This window comes from Monopterus albus, unplaced genomic scaffold (genome assembly GCF_001952655.1).
Source record: "Monopterus albus unplaced genomic scaffold, M_albus_1.0 scaffold25.1, whole genome shotgun sequence".
Lineage (NCBI taxonomy): Eukaryota > Metazoa > Chordata > Actinopteri > Synbranchiformes > Synbranchidae > Monopterus > Monopterus albus.
Genome location: NW_018127905.1, coordinates 487,377 through 510,795, shown reverse-complemented (window position 1 = coordinate 510,795; position 23,419 = coordinate 487,377). Strand labels below are relative to the sequence as shown.

The 23,419-nt window shown below is 39.3% G+C and overlaps 1 protein-coding gene across 9 annotated transcripts in view; it reads left to right on the top strand.

Annotated features, from left to right (window-relative positions):
* The window catches only part of ablim2 (actin binding LIM protein family, member 2), an 83,909-nt gene that overhangs the window by 51,462 nt on the left and 9,028 nt on the right, over positions 1-23,419 (top strand). For 2 of the 9 annotated variants that reach the window (XM_020594876.1, XM_020594875.1), the window contains exons 7-19: positions 2,910-2,997; positions 4,109-4,167; positions 4,628-4,669; positions 5,733-5,810; positions 5,916-6,059; positions 7,594-7,626; positions 8,811-8,928; positions 10,287-10,358; positions 15,181-15,288; positions 17,607-17,660; positions 21,200-21,237; positions 21,389-21,497; positions 21,582-21,640. In XM_020594876.1, coding sequence (XP_020450532.1) covers positions 2,910-2,997; positions 4,109-4,167; positions 4,628-4,669; positions 5,733-5,810; positions 5,916-6,059; positions 7,594-7,626; positions 8,811-8,928; positions 10,287-10,358; positions 15,181-15,288; positions 17,607-17,660; positions 21,200-21,237; positions 21,389-21,497; positions 21,582-21,640 — 1,002 coding nt within the window. The remainder of the gene's footprint in view (positions 1-2,909; positions 2,998-4,108; positions 4,168-4,627; positions 4,670-5,732; positions 5,811-5,915; positions 6,060-7,593; positions 7,627-8,810; positions 8,929-10,286; positions 10,359-15,180; positions 15,289-17,606; positions 17,661-21,199; positions 21,238-21,388; positions 21,498-21,581; positions 21,641-23,419) is intronic. The other 7 variants (XM_020594878.1, XM_020594877.1, XM_020594880.1 and 4 more) reach the window with 7 other exon arrangements.

The following is a 23,419-nucleotide window of genomic DNA, read 5'->3' as shown; positions in this document are numbered from 1 at the left end:
TATTGCTAAAAGATGTCAAATTTATATACCATCTCAAACTACAGACATTAAAAAGCATAAATTAGCAGGTTTCAACCATGAAATGTTTTTAGGTTTTGTACCTTGTCCATTTTTATTTCGGGCTCGGCTGTAGAACATCTTGGCTGAGATCGACGCCATCTTGGAATTATAGTAACACATGTAATGTGCTTTTCCTACCACAAGATGGTGGTAAAAGTGTCTACACACGAGGACAACAGGTCTAAGTTGAGGAGAAATAAAGTATATGGTGCAGGAAACCCAAAATGTGCGGTCCTCATATGAGGACGCAGGGACTCTAGAGGTTAAAGTATGTCCTGCAAAATGCAAAGTTGTGATAATAAAATTTATTTGATTGATTTACAACATTGACAGTGCACACTCGGATGCTCAATTGGCACATGTGAGTGTTTGTTTTTGTTCAACCACATGATGGTTGGTTCACAGCGACACAGTTAAGAGTCGACTACAGACTCAATTTACAAAAACAAGTGACAGAACAAAACTCTGATCACCCAGGCTGAGAAACTAGAGCGTCATGTCCAGGAGGGATCGTGGAGACAAACCTCAGATGTGAGGATCAGCAGCAGAAACAGACTTTACATTGAACTTAAGTGATGCTGGGAATTAAAAAGACTGTTTTTACCTGTGAGTGATCAGCTGTAGGTCTACATGACAGAAGCAGGGCGCAGGATGGGCAGAATGTGGCACATTGATAACCAGTTGTGAGTCCCGTGCACAGCTGATGTGTTCACTGTTGCTGGTTGATATGCAAACCAACATGAAGCAGGAGGAGCTCAGTGAACAGTCGGTACATTTTGGAGTCAGTTTAACACTTTTGAGCAGAGAACATCTGCTTTGAGGCATTTGACTGGTCAATTTTATTTAAATTTTTTTGGTGGATCATGGCCCTGGTCCCCCGTGGAAGTTACACCAGATTATCTATGACTACAACATTCACCCTGTGATAAATGGCTACTCATTGTAATTCTGCCTCACCTGCATTTCACCACTTGGTTGCTGTGGTCTTTTTACCACAGTTATTTCAAAAACCCTAAACTCTGCAGGAGTCTCAACCACAAACCTCAACCCTGGCTGACCAGCTATAACCCCATTCCCAAGTAAAACATCCCATCATCATTCTTTTAAGTTCATTCCCTCTCCAACCCATCCTCAACTCCTCCTCTCCCTTGACTTATCAGTCCTGCAGGACACTGAGTATGATAATTTTCCCCTCATGCAGACTTGGATTCTGACAAAGGAAGGATTTGGTTGCAGTGCTATCTCCTTTCCGGACTTCTCATTCTTTCCATGTTTGAATTTCAATCTAGTTACAGCCTTTTATCTCCAGGACTTGATATTTCTAAGTCAATTTCCACTTTTCTTTTGCTGTCTATTTATCTGTCCCAGTTTAGTTCAAGTATGAACATTTGGCATGGTGCTTACAATTTACTGCCAGTTTTCAAGTACCTGACCCTCTTTTTCCCTCAGTATATCAGGGCCTGGTAGGTTTTGTCAGTATAGTCAGTACATGTGCGTGTTTGCCCCCTCCATTTGCTATTAATGTGGTTCAGATAGGCAGTAAGCATGGTCTTGCATAAGCATAGGGTGTCAACGTCCAATTGTGTGTAATTGGCCTGCTGTCGAAACAAGATGGGATGCATCTGGGAGGTGGTGATCAGTAGACATCTGATGAGAGAAAAATTATTTAATTATTTGAGTCAATTAGTTTATCATGTTCATAAATGATAAAAAATGAAATATTGCCCCCAGAGTGAGAATTCAGCTTAGTTCCAATGGTAGCTTTTGATGCCACAACACAAAACAAGGCATTAACCACTGGGCAAGTAGAGTGGTTTTTGGGTTTCCTAACAGATTGGAAAGTTGACTAAAATGGGAATGTTTTGGGATGAAAAATAAGTTTGAAGCCAAAGTTAGTTTCAGTCTCTGAGCCAGCCTGGAACATCTGGTGAAGAAAAGCAAAAACTCTGCAACAACTACTTTTATGGTGCCCTTGAGCAAAGCACTGAACCCACCCAACTGCTTTGATGGTTGGACTCAATAGCAGATGGCTAGAGTGTTGATTGGAGTCCAGCATTTTCGACATAATATGAAACAGACTTGTAGAAAATGTAACCGTACTAAATAAAGGTTCAAAACCAAAGACACCTGAGCCAGAGGGACCCAAAGACAGTCGGCCCATGTCCCAACAGATCCAAGGATAATTAGACTGAAACAGTTCCCAATTGAGGAAAGAAAACACCAACCGTGACGCCACTGTTATTGATCCACACCTCTCATACTGGGTCATGGATGCTTGGATCCAAGTGGACTCCTGAGAACCCATAGATCTCAGTGGCCCTGTGGTTTCACAAGCCCATGAACAATCCACTCTGTGACCTCAATGCATTATCACAGATGCCTCTATCCTGATCATGACCACCTCCACTCCCATATTTGTAGATTCCTCTTTACCCTTTGGAAATAAAATATGATCCCCCCCAAACAAGATGTTAGGATAAACAACAGTTTTCCTTTTTCCTGTTGATGAGGTCATATTTATACAGTGTGCTTGGAATTCCACAGTGGCACTCCTTACTCAACACAAGTGCTCCGCCTTGTGGCCGAAGAAGTAAATACAATTTTTTTTGTTGTCATTTGTAACTAGCGGCACTTTAATGGAGGAATACTAATTGGACTCTGAATTACACTTAGCTCAGCAACATTCTTGGAGTTGCCTGTTCATGCTGCATCAGCATTTTAAATAAATGGATTTCCTTATAAATTGTTGCTTCAGAAATTAAGAATTTGTGGGTGGAGTGGATGGTATGATGGCTATAATATACAGTATGTTGCATTGGCCTAACCCATTCTCTTTGCTTGCTCAACAGGCTGGAGAGAAGCATTACCACCCCACATGTGCCCGCTGTGCCCGCTGTGAGCAGATGTTTGCAGAGGGAGAAGAAATGTATCTGCAAGGTAAAAGCATTTTAGGAGACTACAGATATCTTCCAAACTACAATGACTGTTATATGCTGCACGTTGAAGCTCTTTTGTTGCAAGTCTAATCATTAATTCAGTACTATCTGTTCTTAGATGATAAGAAGCAGCAAAGCTAATAATCTTGCAGTGGCATAATTGTTCTGGTTCACTCTGTTCCCTTTATCTCCCCTGTGTCCTGACACCTGTCTCCAATCTCTAGTTCTGCTCACTCACCAACATCAGTATATCAGTATAAACCCAATGCATTATGGGTCTTGCATGTTCCTGATGAGCTGGGTGGGCAGCTGGGTGAATGAATCATGTGCACTTGTGCTTGAGTCACAATGATACTCCCACTGAGACATTATTTACTGCTGTGTGGTGCTAACACAGAGTAGTATCTGGGGTGGTAGATTTTATTTAAACGCTTATTGAGCTGCTAGTTGTCACGTTGGGGTCAACTGATTTAGGAGCTTTCTGACAACATAACGACAACAAATGAGGAAGTGAGTCATGCATGTATTTTGGAGTCTTGATAGTTGCATTTAGAAGAAATATGTTGGATTTTAAGCATCATCTTGTACCAATGTCATTTGCATCAACCATATACAATGTTACTTTATCACTGTATCATTACATGATACATTGTAGAATTATCAGGGTTTTTTGTTTTTTTTTTTTTTTTTTGTTTTTGCTGCAAACAAGCAAATACACAGCAACCTAGAACATATTTAACAAGCACCACTGGCAGATACAAAAATAGGTACTAAGACATGTCCAAATGAACTAAATAAGCTTGAGATATGTGCTAATGTTGGTGTGCTGACAAGAATAATAGTAGTAATGTTGGTGTTTAGCCAGTAATGTTCACATTGACCATTTGAGTCATTCCTGTTAATATGTTAACATTTGATAATTAGCATGAAACACAATGTAGTGATGCTGTTGTGAATATCATTAAATATTATGATCCAGTGTGTGAGGAGTATTAATGTCTGAACTGACGGGCTGACTGATAGAGTTTGATTGTTTTTAGAGTCACATTGCTAGCAACAATGTGAATCATGTTAAATGTTGGAAATGACACTTTTTTTGTCTGTCTTTTCAGGATCTTCTATTTGGCATCCTCCATGCAGACAAGCAGCCAAGCAGGAGGAGAGGGGTAAGGTGGGTGGACACGAGCATCAAGCCACAAGCGAAATCCCTCATAGCTCATAGCATAATCAAATTGAGAGACCACACTGAAGCTGAAAGATGTAACAGTTTCATGCAATGATAATCAGGCATGAAATTGGGCGGTGCCACAGTTCACCATTACACACTGATTGTATACAGCATATGCAGTTGAAAGCAAAGGTTTGGGCACAGTACAAAATACTAGTGTATTTTAAGTTGATCTCAAATAACATATACAGGCTGCTGTAAAAATCACCCAATATAATGAAAATCCACCTATACAGTAGTTTAAACTTTTACAGCTGACCAACACAGAGGAGGAGGAGTTTAGTTGACAGTTCAGGATTAAATACTATTGTTTTACCATTGCATTAGCAGCTCTGCAGCCTCACATCCAGTATGTCCTCCATCTCTCATCCTCATTCCTTATCATAGCCCTTTTCCTTCCCAGAAGCAGGTCCGGATACAGCTCACTGATGTCCCTGAGCAGCAGGTTGGTGCCCCTGTACGCCCACCTAAACTCCCACACAGCCATCTGCAGCATGGGCTGATCTTACTTGTTGACACCTTACTGCTATATTTGCTTCATATCAAGCATCAAACAGCCCCATCACATACTGTAAAGCCACACAGTGCTGCAGTCCAGTTTCTTGTGATTTGATATATGATGCAGAGAGATTTGATTGTTCAGTGACTGATGATGCTGATTATCAGTCTGTGCATGTACAAGGGGATAAATCTCAGTAAGTGCATCAGTTGGATACATCATCTGTATCTTTAGAGGGTAACACAGAATGGATAAGACTTGTTTAAAGATAATTATGCAAGAAGATAAAGACCAAACTATAATCATAACCTTTGTTCTTATGTGTCAAATATTTAATATGTTCTGATAGAGAAGGTTCACCTACTCTCTTCAGTGTGTGTCCATAACTGATATTAGCTTCACTAATAAAGCCACTGCACTGACAGCTACTGTATGTGTGTGTATGATGTAAGTGCTGTTGTAATGCATGTGGAGAACAAAATATATTAACAATGACCAGAAAATATGGAAGTTATCAAAGAACATGAAGTAAAATTTTCTGCAATGTCAAAAAGTTAATTATGTTAGCAGGCTAGGCTAACTAGTTTCCAATGTCTGAGTGGAAGATGAGCTTAACAACACAATGGGTCTCTCCAAATGTTTGTTAGAAATAGACAAGTTGCTAATTTCTGATAACTAATGCTATGGGCTGTAGGACAAGGGGGAAGAAATCATTTTAACAACGTCATAGTCTATACAACCTGCTAATCATTAGTTAGCAGTAATAGAATGGGAACTAACCTATTGTGCTCTCACTGTAGGAATTGCTATATTGTTAACAGGCAATTTTACATGTGCTTCTTTCCAGAAGACAGGTTCATGTGATTGAAAATTGCAACTGAATTTCTGTTTACGCAAATCATGGGTTTAAATGGGCAAACAATAAAAATAACTAATATATCTCTGTTACCTCCATTAACCTGCATGCGTTCAGTCTATTTAAACACAACTGTGTGTGTCTGTGTTTCAGGTGACCCGGACTTCATCTGAGAGCATCACTTCAGCCCCAGCATCCAGTGCCTCGGGCTCTCCCAGTAGAGTCATTTATGTAAGACTGCACCACCACCACACAACAGCAGGGGACAGCAGCTGCACACCATCTACTCTAGCCTGTTTCATGTATTTACAGATATTTTCTTTTCTCTGCTGCCAGGCCAAACTAGGGGAGGAGATGCTGGACTACAAGGACCTAGCAGCCCTTCCAAAGACCAAGGCCATCTATAACATAGACAGGCCTGACATGCTGTCCTACTCTCCCTACATCAGCTATCCGTCAGAGGAGAGGCACTATGGAGAGGTAAACAAGTCTCTCAAAGCTTTGATTTTCTCTTCTCCTTTGTAACTTTACTTCTCTCTAATCCTGTGGTGGAAATTTGCTGATTTACTCAAGTACTGCACTTATAGTAAGAACACTGCTTGTACTCCAGATTTCACAGTCAGATTTTGTACTGCATACTCCACTACGTTCATCGGAAAACTGAAGCATTTACACTTCAAATTAAGATTTTTTTGAATTAAGTGGTAGCATAAACAGGTTTTTAATATGTAACTATGGCCATTATTACATAATAAATTATTTTCTAATGCCTCACAGACTAATTTTAAAACAAAAACAACTTCTGGGTAGCCAGGTTGTAAAACCTCTCTCTGATTGGTACATTATTTAATGTGATCTAGTATGATACTTCATCCACATAGCTTCTAGAAAGGAGCTGCAGAGCATCCATACCAAAATGCCTTTAACCACTACCTAATTATTAAATGCATATGCTGTACTTAACCTACTTATAACTTTATTAATATACAAAGTTCAGCTAAATAAATAAAATAAAACCTGGCAACCCAACAGTTTTTTTAATTAATGGACTATAACAGATCAATAAAGTATTAGTAAATACCCTACTAATTACTTTATCATCAATTAATCCATTAGTAACAGTTTAACAGTAACAGTAGCCTTTGTAATGGTCTTCTCCTTCAAAAGGTAAGCAGATTCTAAGGGATTCAAATCAAATACTGGGTTTTTGAGACTAACACTAATATTGATAATTTTGAGTTATATTCATATTTACATAAACACATAAGCAGATATTTTCATAACAATTGAAAAGTAAACAGAGACATTGTTTGGCATTTACATGCAGCAATTTTTGTCACTTAAGCTAATGAGCTAAAATGAGATAAACGGTCTGATTTTAGTCATATTTAGAATAGAATATATAGAATTTGAATATTTGAGGAAATGAGCCTGGTGAAGAATCAGATTTGGTTTGTGGATGTGTTTCTGCTTTCAGAGCGAAGAAATGCCTGTTATAAATGTCAGAACGGCCTCATTTTTCTAGGTTTTATTGACATTAAACAGTACAAGCCAGTGAATAACTTTAAATGGGATAAAGCTAAGAAGTAAACTGCCAGAAGTAAAATGTCTGCTTTTTTCCAAGTGATTTAATGAACAAAAAGGTGAATTAATTTCAGTGAATGTTGTTAATGTTTGAGGTTCCAAGAACGCACTTCTGTTTGTAGCCTCTTCCTTGACATTTTTTGTGGTGTTTCATCTTGCTATCCATCCCTCAGTCTGACAGTGAAGTCAGTAACAACCATTCTTGTCTCTCATGCAAACACATTCATTCCTTTGCAGTGCAGTCGCAGTCTCACAGCCCTGAGCATGTAAATGAAACACTTTGGACCCGCTTCACTTATCTCATCCATCCATCAGGCATGTCCTCACAGCGGACATCACTGTTTGCTGACACTGTTGGATGGTTAACTCATAAATCCTCACATATGAGTTCATCTTAATCATTGGCTTTCTTCCCCTCTTTAATTTGCAGTCCCCCCAGCTGCTTTCTTCTACTCCTACTGAGGTAATATAATGCACTATGTTTCACTGTGGATGTCACAAACCCTTCATCTGTGCTTTCCTGAGTGTGTGTTTGTGTATGTGCAGGCACAAAGGAGTTGTATTACTATATTTGGGGAAATCTATTTTAGAGGAACTGAGAGTTTTAAGTGTTTTATTGTCAGTACAGATGTTGCTGTTTTGATTACAGCAGCTGATATGTATGCTTAAAATATCATCCTGATTACAACTTGGATCTGGTGTGACAGTACGCCCTAGACATTTGCAGGCCAAATGTCACAGCTCAACAGAAGACATACTCAGGTTCTGATGCGCATGTGGTTATATCGCTTCTAAAAGAGTGACGATTCTTGATGCAGTGTTGTCTGAGGGATCGGAGAGCACGGTCATCCAGCTTAGGACTGTGCCCTTTACGTGCTGAAATCCCTCCAGATTCTTTGAATCTTTTAATGATGTTCTACACCGTAGAGGGTGATGTATTCAAATCCCTTCCTATCTTTCTTTGAGGAACATTTTTTTAAACATTTCACTGATTTTCTCACACATATGTTGGCAAATATTCAAGGGTCTGCATGGTGGTTAGTGCTGTCACCTCACTGCAAGAAGGTTCCAGGTTCGAGCCCAGATGCCTTTCTTTGTGGAGTTTACATGCTCTCCCTGTGCCCACGTGGGTACTTTCCAGATGCTCTGGCTTCTTCTCGCAGTCCAAAGATATACAGTTTAATTTTATTGGTGGCTCTAAATTGCCCTTAGGAGTGAGTGTGGCTGGCTGTCAAGCTGTCAAGTATCAGCCCTGTGATAGCCTGTATCTCATTGCCTGGACAAATAAAACCAACATTTTCTGAATGGCTAAACACCAGAATTTTTTAAAGATGTTAATATTCAAATTAATATCCTTTGAATTCCCAAGTATAGTAATAAAACTTTATACCATTATTTTTTTAATGTTGTATACTGATAAACAAATTGCCTTAATTATGCTTTGATATGTTTTGAATCAACCTAACCTGTGTTACAGTATCTTGAAGTTATATTTTCCTCAGTTCTCTGCCTTGTGCAATATGTTTTGATCATACATCTGTGGGTTTTGCCCACATTCCTGTCTGATGTTGTGATTAAAGACCTAGTAAATATTTCTCTCCAGCATGCACTCTTTTTGTCTTTTAATTTGTGTGTTTGTGCACCCAGGGTGATGGGGAGAAGTCACCACGTCAGAGGAGGCCTTCCAGCCCCAGCTCCAACAGCTCCCTGGGTGGCTACGGACGTTACACCCCGTCCCGTTCCCCTCAGAATTACAGTCGGCCAGGTATCAGCTGCACACACACACAGCCCACAGTCTGTTTAAGTATTAAATATTAATCTGCTGCAGATTTTTAAGGTCTGTTTGGTTTCACTCTAGGCATTTTTAATGCCATGTCATGTCATGAGTCCAAATACCCCACTCTGACTTCCTTCTCAGTTATTTGTTTGACCTTTCATATAGAGATTCATTATTGTCTATAAACTTTATTTCTCTTTTAGTTTTATTTTAAAGCCCTTGTGGCAAGAATATAATTCTGTTGGCGAAATATTCAGTCATTTAAAGGGCTTGTTATCTAATGTTTGGTCTAGGTGGTAATACTTTACTCCCTTGCTAGTTTGCATTTGTAAGTGGTATGTAATAATTTTTTGACACCCTGTAATGTAAGTGCTGTAATCATACATCATCTCCTTTATCCACTTACCCCAAAGATGATAAAGAAACTTTATATGTTCAAAATTATATCCAGTGATTCAGTGTGTTCTTGTAATCTGATTGAACACTCAGGGTCAGATGTATACCTTGGCGGTAAACACAGCCAGACCCATGACTCCAGTTCTCATTTGCCCCCAGCCCTTATGGGTGGCATTAAATACCCCTCCACCTGGGCCAGAGACTCATCCTCCTTTCCTGTGTACTGTCCTGGTCGTGCTGAAGCGAGTGGTGGTGGTGGTGGCAAGTCCTCGCCCACACCAGCAGGTGGCAGCACAGGCTTGTCTTTACACCTAAACCCCACTACCCTGGCCATGCTGCAGCAGCACAACTACATCCCTTACTTCAGAGGTACCAGAGCACGATGAGACCAATACCTGGTCCAATACAGACAATGGATGAGTTGCTGGAATAATTGCTGCTGTCAGATCAGATGAGACTAGAATGAGTGTTGCAGTCCTTGGTTTAATAAACAAAAACCTGAGACTTTTTAAAAAACTAGTTTCCCCACAGCAGCAAGGTGCCAGTCCTCTCTGTATTTGACTGAGATAAAAGGTCCTAAAAAATGGAGTGCTGTGATGCTACCACTGAACTGACGTCACTTGGCATGAGTTGTAGATAAGCACCAAATTAACCATGTGTTGGGTCTTTAGATCTCTTGGTTCATCATAGACCAGTGAGTTATAATGGGAAACAGAACCTTTGACTGGTGTGTGCTTCGTTTGCGTCTGTAACCACAGTTTTCTTTAATTCTTGAACTAAAGCCATGAAACTGCTAAGGCTGTTCATGATGCCACATGTCCCTGAAATCAACATCACAAACCAGTAATGTACACATTCCTCTTGCACGCTGTAACCCCTGCAGGAAAGCTTATCCAACCGCCTCCCTTTCCTTCATCTTCTCCCCATCCCCTGATCTCCCTCAACCCCAGGGTTCAAACAGGACCCCCTACCTGACCCTAAACCTAGGACATCCCTGCATCTCAGTTTACCTCCTCCTGACGGTAAAAACACCAGCAGTCTTTCTCTTCTTTGTGTCTCCCCCTCCTTAGTGGAATGTTTAGCAGGTTTTGTGATGTTGTACAGTATTGTTGTTGTTGGGTTTCCTGGGGTGCATCAAGGTACATTTGTAGGACCACTCAGTTTACTCATTCTGCTTGCACTGTTCACTTGTGTCTGTGGATGTGGTTGATGTGCATGGTTAACTTGATGTAGACCTGAGTGTAACCTTGATACCTTTGGCGTTATCTTTTAGAGGAAGCTAGGTTAAAGGTGACTTCAGTTTTGTGCTTGTCTGTTCAGATTGTTGATCTTATTGTTTGCCTGCCTTTGAACTCTGATTTACCCTGTTGTTTTTCCTGAATGACCCCTTGTTCATCACCATGTGTCAGGCTTTATCCCCTTAATACTTGTTTTTGTCCATGATGTAAATCTGGAAGAGAGTGCAGGATTTGTGTTTTGATGACTGATAAAATGCACATTGACATTTGCAGACGGTGTGAAGAATCAAGCCTATTGTTATTGATAGAAACACAAGAAATTATGTTATCGGTAAATGCAGCTCCTCTGACACAAAGCACTGATGAATATTGAAATGTTATAAATGCTGGTCAAGGAGACAAGGACAATTTAAAGGATAGACACAGTTCATTACAACATGGGTTTTATTTCCATTGGTCAATAATACTATATTCACTAAATTAACTGCTGAGATCTCAGAATATGGCGATATTGCTAAAATCAGCTCCAGTGGGGTGGTGAACCCAAGGCAATCATACAGGTTAGTTAAATTTCTGTTTGGAAGGAAAAACAGAGACAAACTGAAAGATTATTACCAGAGGTACCTATTCTAAATATTTAGTCTGACTTTATGGTTCAAAGTTGACCTGCTGTACTGTACTTGCCTAAATTTTATAGCTTTCCAGTAAAATAAGGGATTATTAGCAATGCTGGGATCAACACTGAGATCTCAGCAGTTACTTTGCTGAGTACAAAAGAAGAAAAGCAAAAGTTCTGTGTCATAGCTGTCTGTAATATGAAGTGCAGTACCTAGAGTAGAGGGATGTTAATCAAATATATAAAAAAAAATTATGCTTGAGGGCTAGCCATTGAAGAACAGTTTTGAAGCTCAAGGTTGGCCATTGGCATCTTGGTAGTACCTAACTCTGGCTAAACCAAAAACAGGCAAAGAAGTGGGGTGTGATTGGAGCTCGCTAAACAGCTAGTGGCTAAATAGCTAGTGGCTAGCCAATTGTCTTGCCTGTCACTCAGAGCAGCCACGCCCTTAATTATGCATCATTTTTAGCCTCAATATAATTTAAATTGTCAAGTTATATAAAAATTCAGGCTCTGTACATTTTTCATGGAAGCGAAAATTGGCTATAGAGACCAAAAACCATTATTTGTATAAGGCTATAAACATGTTTATTTCTGCTGTAAAGTTGAGCATTTTAACATGGGAGTCTTAGGAGATGAACTCCCTTTTGGAGCCAGCCTCAGGTGGCCATTCAAGGAAATGCAGGTTTTAATGCTTCTGCATTGGCTTCATTTGTCAGCGTTGCAGGTTGCTGCTTGGGAGTGGTGCAGTTAGCAATGTCACCTCATAGCAAGAAAGTTCTGGGCTTGAAGCTCATGGCCAGCTGGGGCCTTTTTGTTTGGAGTTTGCGTGTTCTCCCTATGTCTGTGTGGGTTTTCTTCAGGTACTCCGACTTCTTCCCACAGTCCAAAGACATACAGGTTAGGTTGATTGGCAACTTTGAATTGTACCTTGGTGTGAGTGGTTGTCTGTCTCATATGTGTCAGCCCTGTGATAGACTGGTAACCCTCAGGATAAGCAGTATAGATAATAGATGGTTGGACCATGTTTGTACAAAGTTCATTTAAAAAGTCACACCCCTGATATAAATGTTTCTACAGGGCCATACAGCATTTTCACTTACAAAAAGCCTTTGACTGCAAAGGGATGCTATTTTTATATTATACAGAAACCTTTGGCAAAAGTGTTTAACATATGCATGTTTGGACCTTTGTTGATTAACAGGAGGAGACACAGAGGGAAGCAGCATGAGCTTCCACTTTAACATTTTGCATAGAAAATCACGAACATACAGTCAAGGGGTTTGGCAGTTTTTCCATGGCAGGATGGAGAGACTGAGATCAGAGTTCTTTGATGGTGAAGAAGAATGAGAGGAGGGGGAATGGAGGAATGAAACAGCTGAGCTATAGTTTGGTTTGGTTGCCAGTTGCAGAGCCATGAGCCACAGTGTGCCGCTGACCTTGTTCAGGCCACTGTGGTTCTTAATGTATGTTTTAATGAAGTACAGTATGAGGTTCACTAGCTGAAAAAACTGTGGTAATAAGATTTAAGTGACACTTAACACATAAGCTATTCAAATGTGTTGTCTAATGATGAAGACTGAAGGAGGAACAATGCATGCTTTTCTTTTTATCCCTCTGATTCATTGCTATTGCTACAGAAAGCAGTTTTTTTTATATCCTGTTGTTGTGTTATCGGTCTCCGGTTAATGAATGGCTTCCACCTTCAGGTAAATTATAATACATCACCTCCCTGGACTATGTTTGCAAATGCCCCTAGCCTCCTATCTTAAATCCAGATGTTTTCATGGAGGATGTACCCCACATTTAGCCCTGCATTAACAGAACTCTAGTGTGTGTATTTACAGGCATGTGTGTATGTGAAGAAGATCACCGACCATCATTAACACCACTGCTGTGTGTCAGTGATCTCATCCACTTGCATCCAGATTGCTGCTGCTCTTTTTTTTTTTATTCTGAGGGGAGAAGAGTGTGTGTTCAATCAGCGAACACTCTCTCAGTCTGTCTCTCTGTTTCTTCCTCAAAGGTCTAGATGTAGAGTGTTTATTACTTTTGGCTTCAAGGGTGTCAGTGACTCCATCACCCAGCTTGCTAATGGTGTAACACAATAGTGTGGACCTTGGTTATGAGCAGAGATACACAACACTCACATGCAAGCACTGAGCAAAATGTTCATGTATGTTACATGCTCAGACAAATTGGGAAACCATAGTATAACCATTGGGCAACAAATACAATTACCATCACTACCATTATTTTTGCACCTACAGTACAGTGACATTTCAAAACGTACCAATTCATACTTTTTTGTGATTTTTGTGTTAACTGTTAAGTGATGAGAACAAAGTTTCTCAGCTCATCCCTGCAGACCCCTTTCAGGTGAATCATTGCTCTTGTGCTGGTGCTAACATTAACAGGTTCAGTGCTGCCACATTTGCAAGAACCTAGTATTTGTCTCTAAAGCTAATTCAGAAGTAGCTGTTGCATAATAATTTTTATTTAGGCAGCGCGTTTCAAAATCTACATTACAAGGCAGCAAATTTCTGTTTAATAGAAAATTACAATCAGGAAAGGCTCTTTGATAAAAGTCTGTTTTAAGAGAGGATTTAAAAGCTGTCACTGATGTAGTTGACCTGATTTCTATGACTACAAATGCCCTATAGTTTTCAAGTGAGCCCTTGGAACAGATAAAAGACCTTTGTCCAAGGATCACAACCACGCACAGCTGCGTGCACTGTAGTAAAAGGTCAGAGATATCACTTGGGGAGAGGCAATGCAAGAACTTAAAAGTAATTTATAAAATATTAAAATCAATTCTAAAACATACAGGGAGCCAGTGCAGAGAAGCTAAAACAGCAGTGATGTGATCATATCTCCTAGTTCTGGATAAAAGCTTAGCAGCTGAGTTCTGGACAGACTGGAGTCGATGAATGGGGTTTTGGCTCAGGCAGGTGAATAGGCTGTTGCAGTAATCCAGGCATGATGAGATGAAAGCAGGTAAAATCGTATGTCTTGAAATATTTCTGAGCTGATTAAAGCCATGATGGCACAACCTTAAGCAGCGCAGTCTCAGTAAATCTTCAGACTGAAATGTATCAAAAATGTTATTTTCTAGTGCAGATAAAAATTCCTTGGGCACAAGATTTTGTTTTATAAAAAAAGTTACATTAATTTGTAAAGCTGTTTGGAACAATAGCAGCTTTTCTCCAAAAGCTGTTTTCAAACATATTTGGAATGTGTATAGGTGTGAAGACTGGCTCGGTTTCAGGAGTTTCCATGCATTAACAGCTTCAGTGCAGCGGAAAGCAACTTGTACCATAATGTCTTTGACTGGGGTTGTGAAAAAGAGCTTTGTTTTAACAGAAGGATATCAATATACTCAACGGGCATCATTTCTAACTTCACCTAGAGTCATAAGCTTTTGGCAAAAAGACTAAAATTGGATTTGCAGATGGCCTTCTGTGAAGGATGGGTGGTCTCACTCTGTATTAAGTGACTTAGCTTTTAAGGTCCTACTGCATAACAAAGAGAGGAGACCCAGGAATTTGTTGGTGCATGTCACATAGACGCCTTCCTGCAGAGGTGGTCCACATGTTCCAGACCAGATTCTGAATGGTGTTACTAGGAAAAAGGAGATTTGGGCTGAGGGACAACACAGTGCCATATTAGCTATGCTAAAGCGGTAGCAATCAAAATTTACAGGATGATTTTTGTCTCATTACATAACAGTTCAGACTAGTGGGATTCATTACCCAAATTTTTGTGAATTTGTTCAAGACAACTTGTTTGTGTACTTGTTTCAATACAGTAAATATAAACACAGTAAATGGCTGGGTCATCTAGTCACCTGCATCACTGTAATAATTACAGCTTTATCAATATGCTTACCATAATGCTGCCTTTTTGCCCCCATTGCCCTTTGTTTTCTTCCAAACCCTTTCCCTTTTGCCTTCCATATCCAATTCCCACCCACCTCCGTCACCAATGGAGGTAGTGAAAGTGGTCGGAGTACCCCCAGCTTATCTACCTATTCTGATGGCAAATCCCCCTCATCTACTTCTACATATGTGGCCGCTCCCCGGCATTTCCACATACCAGGTAGGCCATATCTGCACCGCTTGGCTCACAACTTTTAGTTTTTCCTGCCTTCTATGCTGCCATTAGTGACACAGAGGTGAATTACAGGATAAGCTGACAAATTACATAACAAATAGCAAGAAATATTGGTTCTGTTACTAGTAAGCTGACTATGAGAATGTCCTGCAGAAATGGAATGTTATATAATGATTTGATACCAAGGCTAACCAGCTAATACCTAGAGCATTGTTTTAACTGTCATCCTGTGGTTGAATGTTTTAAGTTGTACTTCGTATCCACCAAATGGTACTGCTAGGTGTACCATTAACTTCACTTAAACTAGTCTAGTGAAGCTGCAATATACATGTGGGATATTGAATACCAAGCTGATTACACTGGGCCACATGCAAGAATGTTTTTAAATTTTTTTTTAATCCTTCACTTTGTGGAAAAAAGTGGGAGGTTTGTTTGTTTGAACTGGGCCACATGCAAGAATGTTTTTAAAAAATTTTTTTAATCCTTCACTTTGTGGAAACAAGTGGGAGGTTTGTTTGTTTGAGGGTTCCAAATCATATTCAGCAAACCGTCATAACTGATAAAACTACAGCTGAGCCATACCAAAGAGAGACTTGAAGAACAAATTTATCTGATATCAAGTAGTTTAACTTATTACAGGATTAGTATGCCACAGCTTTGGTCTCTGTGGATTTTTGGACTGTAGATTTGAATCATCAAATCAGGCCAAGGCTGCAGCGCTCATAGCCCCATTTGTGACTCCAGCACTCCACGATTTGGTCACACAGCTTTCTTACTCTAGGGCAATAGTAAAAAATCTTTTTTTTTTTTTTTTTACCTCTGGTTCATGAGGAGATCATGGTTTTGTTCTGAACAAAGTTTGGACAGATAATAGACATCTGTGAAATCATTGGCACAGCTTGGGTAAAAACATTTTTCATTTTCCCTAAGTTTGTGTACAGAGAATGCTGTGTGACTGAACCATACTCACCATCGGCTTGTCCTCCTGGTACAAATCCTACTGAAATAACAAGGGGAATCAAATTTGCAAGTTTGACTTAAATTTGTACTGCTGTGATTTAGATAACTAAATACTTTTATCAGCACATTTTTCATATTTTGATGCCATTTATTTGTGATGTACCTTACACAAAAAGTCATAATTGGAGAAGGCACACTTTCTATATTGTACAGTATACAACTTCTATTCTATTACTGTGAATCAGTTCATATACACAAGTACAAGAAAATCTGTGAATACCACGAGTTCTCTTACATCATTCATTTATATCAGATTAAAACTATTTGTAAGAGTGGTTCTTGCATCAGGCCCAGTGTCTTTATTATATAGTTTACTGTACCAAATTTGCAGTGTTTGGATTGTATTGTGTATTTCTCAAGGATTCTTATTCCCAGTGTCCCTACTGCTTGCTAATTCCTCTGACACAGCAATGAGCTAACATTAAATTGCGTCACTTAAATAATTTAATTTTCTGTACGTTTACAGGACTTGACATTAAACAGTGTAACCATCAGTACTTTCCGTCTCTCACAGAGGAAAATCTATTTGATCCAACATATTGTTCCCATTGACAACTGCAGTGTCAGTCATGCAGAGGGGGAAAAATCCCTCCCATGTTGGAAACAAATTAAGTGGAAAAAACCGCCAACAATTTTCCGCTTAATGTCTTTCATAGTCAGCTTTTATATGGATATTGTTTCAGATGCTGGAAGGCACTGAAACAATCCAAAAAAAAAGACCCACATGTTGTTTTATTGTGAGTCATGCTTCTGCTGCGGCTTGATGTTTGCCCGTTGTTACCAAGCATCTCTATCAGAGGCCTGTCTTGGTCCACTGACCCTAAGATGGACTTGATCAAACTTAGGAAAGCCATCCTCCAGAGGCACCTCAGCTAACATTCAGCTTTTCTCTGTTGTGCCTTTTTTGAGCAGGTTAATTGGAAATTTCTTAAAGACTTCTAATACAAATAGACAGTTTGGTGCCTTGGGACTGTGTGGGGTTTCTGATATTCTTTGAGTGTCATTGAACTGATCTTCATCAAATAGCCTCCTTTGATGAAAAACAAAACACTGAAATGTTTTGAATACATTGCATGAATATTTTTTAAATTGATGTTTCTGATGTGCAATAATAAAATGACAAATGTGTTGAATCGAGCTATACAGCGCTCCCTTTTGCTTGTTCAAAATACGGTATCTCATCCCTCTAACTGCTAACCCATGCTTCTTTTTCTCCATTCTCTCTCTTCTCCCCATGTTGGCTTCTTCATTTTCCTTTCCTCTGCACCTGTTCCCATCTTCAGAGAATATGGTCAAAGATAATATCTATAGAAAACCCCCCATCTACAAACAGCATGGTACAGTCCACTTCTTTAACGCCTCCTTCTCTGGTCTGTTCTCTGCACGATTTGTTGCACGTCACCTGTCAGTCATCTCATCATCCATTTACCCCAGTTGTCATCCCCATTCTCTGAGGCCTGCACCTGTCTAGTAGGCTCCATGGATCTACGTGCATAGCGCTGGTGTAAGAATATGGCACCTGTTTTATGTATCAAATCAATAGACAAGTGCTGAATCTATCAAGGTTGACCATTTGAATGGTGGGCAATGTTATGACTAAATGAACTGAAAAAATATTGAAATTTAAATGAATATTTTGGAATAAGAAATCTATGATGGAACCTATGACCCTGCTCTGAGAGATGTTCCTAATAAGCTCAGATAATACACGCTCCACTACTGTTGATATTAAAAGTCCATTTGGGCCAAATTTGGCAGTGTGCTAAACAAATTTAAGGGTCTATCTTAGTGTACACAATCAGTCCAGCATCCCTTGGAATAACAGACAATCCAGTGTTCACAATTTACAGTGGCGATGCAAGTTCTGTGTCGTTAATGTAGAAAGTAAGTGTGTGGAGGTTTGGCTAGTAGCGCATTTAACTTTAATGATGGAGACTACAGTTTCCATTGCATAACAGTCCAGCAGTTTAATGTTCGCCTCTTTAACTTTAATGTATTTCATTTGCCCAAAGGCATCAGTTTGCTTCAAACCAAGTGCTGCTGGATCATCAAAGAATGCATCATGAAACCTCCTTTCACCTTTCTGAAACCAGACTTGAGGGGAATTTCCCAACTAGATAATCTCACAAGCAGCAACTATGGATATGAACTAAGCAAGATACAAGCTAATACATTGAGTCCTTCAGTATATTTCAGCATGAACTGTACACAGACTGTGAATGGTAACCTTTAAGTTCTTAAGTTGCATAATATTTCATTTCATGCCATAAGATGAGTCCTACTGTTGCTTTAAAGGCTAAAACTACTCAACATCGACAACTACTGCTTTACTGCTGTCTACAGGTTGAAATATTCAAACATCATTTGTGATATTTTGATCAGCATGTAGCCAAACGTTTAACAGAATTGAAATGTTCAAGCTCTAGAGGGCAGTACAGCATCAGTTGTAGATACTTTCACTAGAAAGCTCTTAGATCGAGGTCTAGAGGTAACATCATGTTACTACCACTGTCTCTTAACTGACTTAATGTCTGACAACAAAGTCTGCATTATTGGGTTTCGCCAATAATATAAGTATTGCCCTAAATTTCAATGTTTGATTTGACTCTGCAAAACTCTAGTAATCTCAATTATTTGGTATTGAATCTGATTGGGACTGGGCCATCGGGTGTTAAGTTTCTCACCTCATTCTTGCATGTCTGCATTCATCTCACCAGCTCATTTGTTGGTTTTGGTGGTGATGCTGTGATCATGTGTATACACTGTGAATGCCTGGGTACATGAATAACTTTGTTTGGTGACATTAGTGTTGTACCACTGCTTCAATCACTGTGTCTCTCCTTTAACTAGTGTTTGTGTATTTTAAATTTTGGTGTAGTTTTCACTGTAGTTTTCCCCCAAGATACAAAATATGTGCACATAATAGCGTCACTCAAAAGACATTGACTTAAGAGACCAAGGAGCTCTTATCACCTTTATCACACAAGGAAGAATTTATATTTATCAAATATGACGAGCAAATCAGCTGCATATAGCATAGTCCTGTAGATTAATGAGCTGGCTGTTAGCATATTGAGTGTATGCATTCAGGCAGACGTGAGCTCACTGACGAGGCATCTGGCAAGAAAACGAAAAGTGAATCCACATCTCCTTTTAAGTAAAGATTTCTCATCAGTGATTTAACCTTGGAGCTGTGCAATGTGACAGAACTTTATAATAAGCTACACTTGCCTCATGGGAATTTGACCCAGTAGTCATGTTGTCTGATGCACAATAACAAGGTTGTCTCCAAAACTATCTGGATACTAGTCCAGCGTGCGTGCTAATGTTTTAGGGTGCAGTATTTTAATGTCCAAAATGAAAAATAATGCAATTGGTAATTTGTGTGCACAAATGACTAATTCATGCTGTTCAACTTACTACTTTTGTACTCATATTATTAATTCATGCACACAAATTCACTGAAGGATAAATATTAGCTGACATTTTAACATATGGTATGTTGAAGGTATGTGAAAGGCAACACAATTCTATTTGGCATGCTAGCACACTAAGTTTAAAGTAACTACATATATCACTAACAAAACTGTTTTCATTACAAGAGCCTCATCTTCATATATAAAAAGATCTCTGGTCTGACAAGTCAAAAACACAGTTTATTTTCTGTTGTACTATGGTGTAGCCTGATCGTGATCCATTATTGTTAAACCAGCATCCCATGTAACATCACTACTGTGCAAAGGTGAGTGTTAAGGCAAAAAGGTCAAATGTCATGAATGCAGTAACCAAACATTTTGTGATTTCAGGCACACAAATACTGACGTGCACTGCTAACTTGCTGCTAACATTTCTCGCTAACTGCCCAAAACTTCAGTTTTTACTATCAAGAAAATTCACATTGAGCTTAGCTGCAAGCTTGGGTTTCAGGGACTTTTGTTTTGATTTTGGACAGAGTACCACAAATAGTTTGGGTTTTGCCCATTTTAAAATCTTGTATCTTTGAATATGTAAGCTGAAAAAACGTGAAAAAAAAAAATTAAAAATCAACTGGACTTGGTTTTAGGTCGAAGATGTTTTACCTCTCATCCAAGAGGCTTCATCAGTTCTGCCCGACTGGCGTTGACTTGTTTATTCAGCTTACTATGACCTGGATGACTGAGAATCTGCACAGACACTTTGAATATGTAATTTGTGCACATGAGTTTATAATTGCATTAATATTCGAACCAAAAATTTTTTTTTTCTCCATGACAACTACTAGGTCTTGTATGACCTGGATGACTGAGAATCTGCACAGACACTTTGAATATGTAATTTGTGCACATGAGTTTATAATTGCATTAATATTTGAACCAAATTATTATTTTTTTTCCCATGACAACTACTAGGTCTTGTAGTAACAGAAACATGGATGTATTCAGTCAGAAACATAGCAATGATACCAATTTGTTTTGCATAGCGTGAGAACAAGTGGAAATGTTAGGCTGATGGTGGCACTACGGTAAAAAAAAAAACAAACAAAAAAAAAAACAGGAGGTCACACAAACGTAGGGATTTACCCTCTAGAGACCATAGAGCAGTTGATGAGATATTCTTCTCTAGTGGCCAATGGCTCAAATTCCCAGAATGTAAAGCGTTGCCCTGTAAATCCATTGTTGATAAAAAAAAAAAGAAAATGTTAGCCATTGCTATCACATTGTCTTACTGGTTGCTTGCACAGTGTATGAGGAGTTCCCTGTAAATGCTGTGTGCAGCTGATAATGTCATGCTCCATAGGTGATTTACAGTAGAGTTAACTTTGCAGTACAGTATAGCTGAGAGGCAAATGATCCAGTGCATTAACTGTGACATCCTGTAACATGTGATTGTTTTACAGCATCTAGAACATCTTGGCAGGATGGGGAAGATAGCAAGGTGGGTCAGTGCGTATGTGTGTATCTTTTTGTGTCTGTCAATATCTGTCTTGTTTTGTCATTTTCTTACAAATACTGTCAATCCATTTACTAATGCAATAACTCATTCTTTGCCATCCCTTCTTTCTGTCTGTCTTCCTCTCTCTCTGTAGAGGACCAGCTGGACAATCTTGAAGAGTGAGATGGACGGACAGATGGGTCCAGAAGACCTTGACCCCTGCAAGTCCACTTGCAGTCTCCCCACTGATACCTCTCAGCCTAGTGAGTAGCTAAATACAAGCTGGGCCTGGTGTGAGCAATATGAATCAAACCATATTGAACATGAGGCACTCTTCTTCTTTGCAGATTTCCCTTACAGTAAGTCTGCATCTTTACCAGGATATGGAAGGAATGGCATCTACAAGGTGAGCTGCGAAATTTGTATGTCATCACAAGATGCAGTAGAAAATAAAGAATTACTTTAAACAAAGCATAGTAGGCACAGAAACAATGGTAAATATGACAGAGACTCCAATGACTTTGTGTCTTGGAAGGCATGGTTTTGTTGGAGGAGAAAGTGGTGGACTTGTGGAGTGAGCAAGAGTGTTTGACGTCTCATCCAATTTGTACTATGGCAGAGTGGACAACGAGAAAAGGTTGACAGACTTCACTGTCTGCTTTGAGTCAAACAGGGTTGTGCCCACATTCTGAGTCTTTTTCTTTTTGGCTGTTTTTTCCAAGCAAAACATTGCACACACAAGTGCAGCTGTAGTCAAATGCAGGAGGATATGTGAAGTAGTCTCAAAATCTAGCTGCAGCTGTGACTAATGACACATTGTCACTGATATACACAAATGATTCTTTAAAGGATATGGAATGTGCACCACACCTCAGAGGACCTTTAAATTTAGCTTTTTCTTTAGACCACTGAGGTAAAATCTATCACACACTGGGTTACAATAGTTAAAAAGGCCTCCATCTTCATGTGTTTACACTAAGTTGTTATCAGCATTTCCCATCCCCACAGAGCTTCCCACACTCTCCTAATCAAAACAGGAAACCTCAGAGTAGCGCTTAAGACTAGCAGTTTTCCTCCATTGTAAAAATCAAACTCCCCAAGCCTGTTTCTTGCACAGGTTGGCACCGGATTACACATGCATCAAGTCAGTACGATTCTCTTCACACAGACAGCACGCTCGTTTATTATGATGACACTGGACGTATTTAGTTTTTCATCAGCTGATGTGATAGTATTGCTCTTGACCAAGTATATTGAACTGTTTTTCACTTGCTGACTTGGTTAGTGTTGCTGACATGGAAGATTTAAGCAGAATAAAGGAAGATAGAATTGTTTTTTCTCTTAAATGTGTAGCTATTTTAAAACTATACTAACATTTTTCTGTGCAATACCCATTAGTCTAAGCATATGCTCATATACAGAAGAGCAGGACACACTCTCCTTTTAAACTTAAAGTGAATTACATTGTACTTTTTCTTTTACAGCATATAGATAATAACAGCAATGCAAGCTGGTCAGTGGCACCCAGCTAAATGCTAATGTCAAAATGCTATCATATTTACAATTATATTCTCATACTATTTAGCATGTCATGTTTCAAAATATTGCTATTTTAGATAGGTGTGTTAGCATGCTAACATTTAATAATTAGCATGAATCACAAAGGACAGCTGATGCAAGTAGACATATCATTCATTTTGTATGTGTGTGATCATAACCCAAATTGGACAAAATAAATTTTTTATCAGCTAGTGGCACTAGTAGAGGAATAATAAATTAGATTTCTAATTAATGTCTTTTGGCAAGGTGTCTTGTGTCACACTTTGGCTTGTTAAACAACCAAACATTCACTGTGGGAAATGGGCTAAGATGATATAGTAGGCTAGTCAGCTGTATTTGTATAGCGCCATATCACAATAAAAGTAATCTCAGGACACTTTGCAAAGTAAAGTGTAGACCTTATTATTGTTATTGTTATTATTATTATTATTATTACTACAGAGGAAGAACCCAACAAATCACCCTGAGCAAGCACTTGGCAACAGTGGGGAGGAAAATCTCCCATGATTAAAACAGGTAAAACGTCTTTGAGCATCCTGCTCAGGATGGGGTCTAAGAGACATGTTGATCAGTGGTCCCCAACCCCCGGGCCGCGGACCGGTACCGGTCCGTGGATCAACTGGTA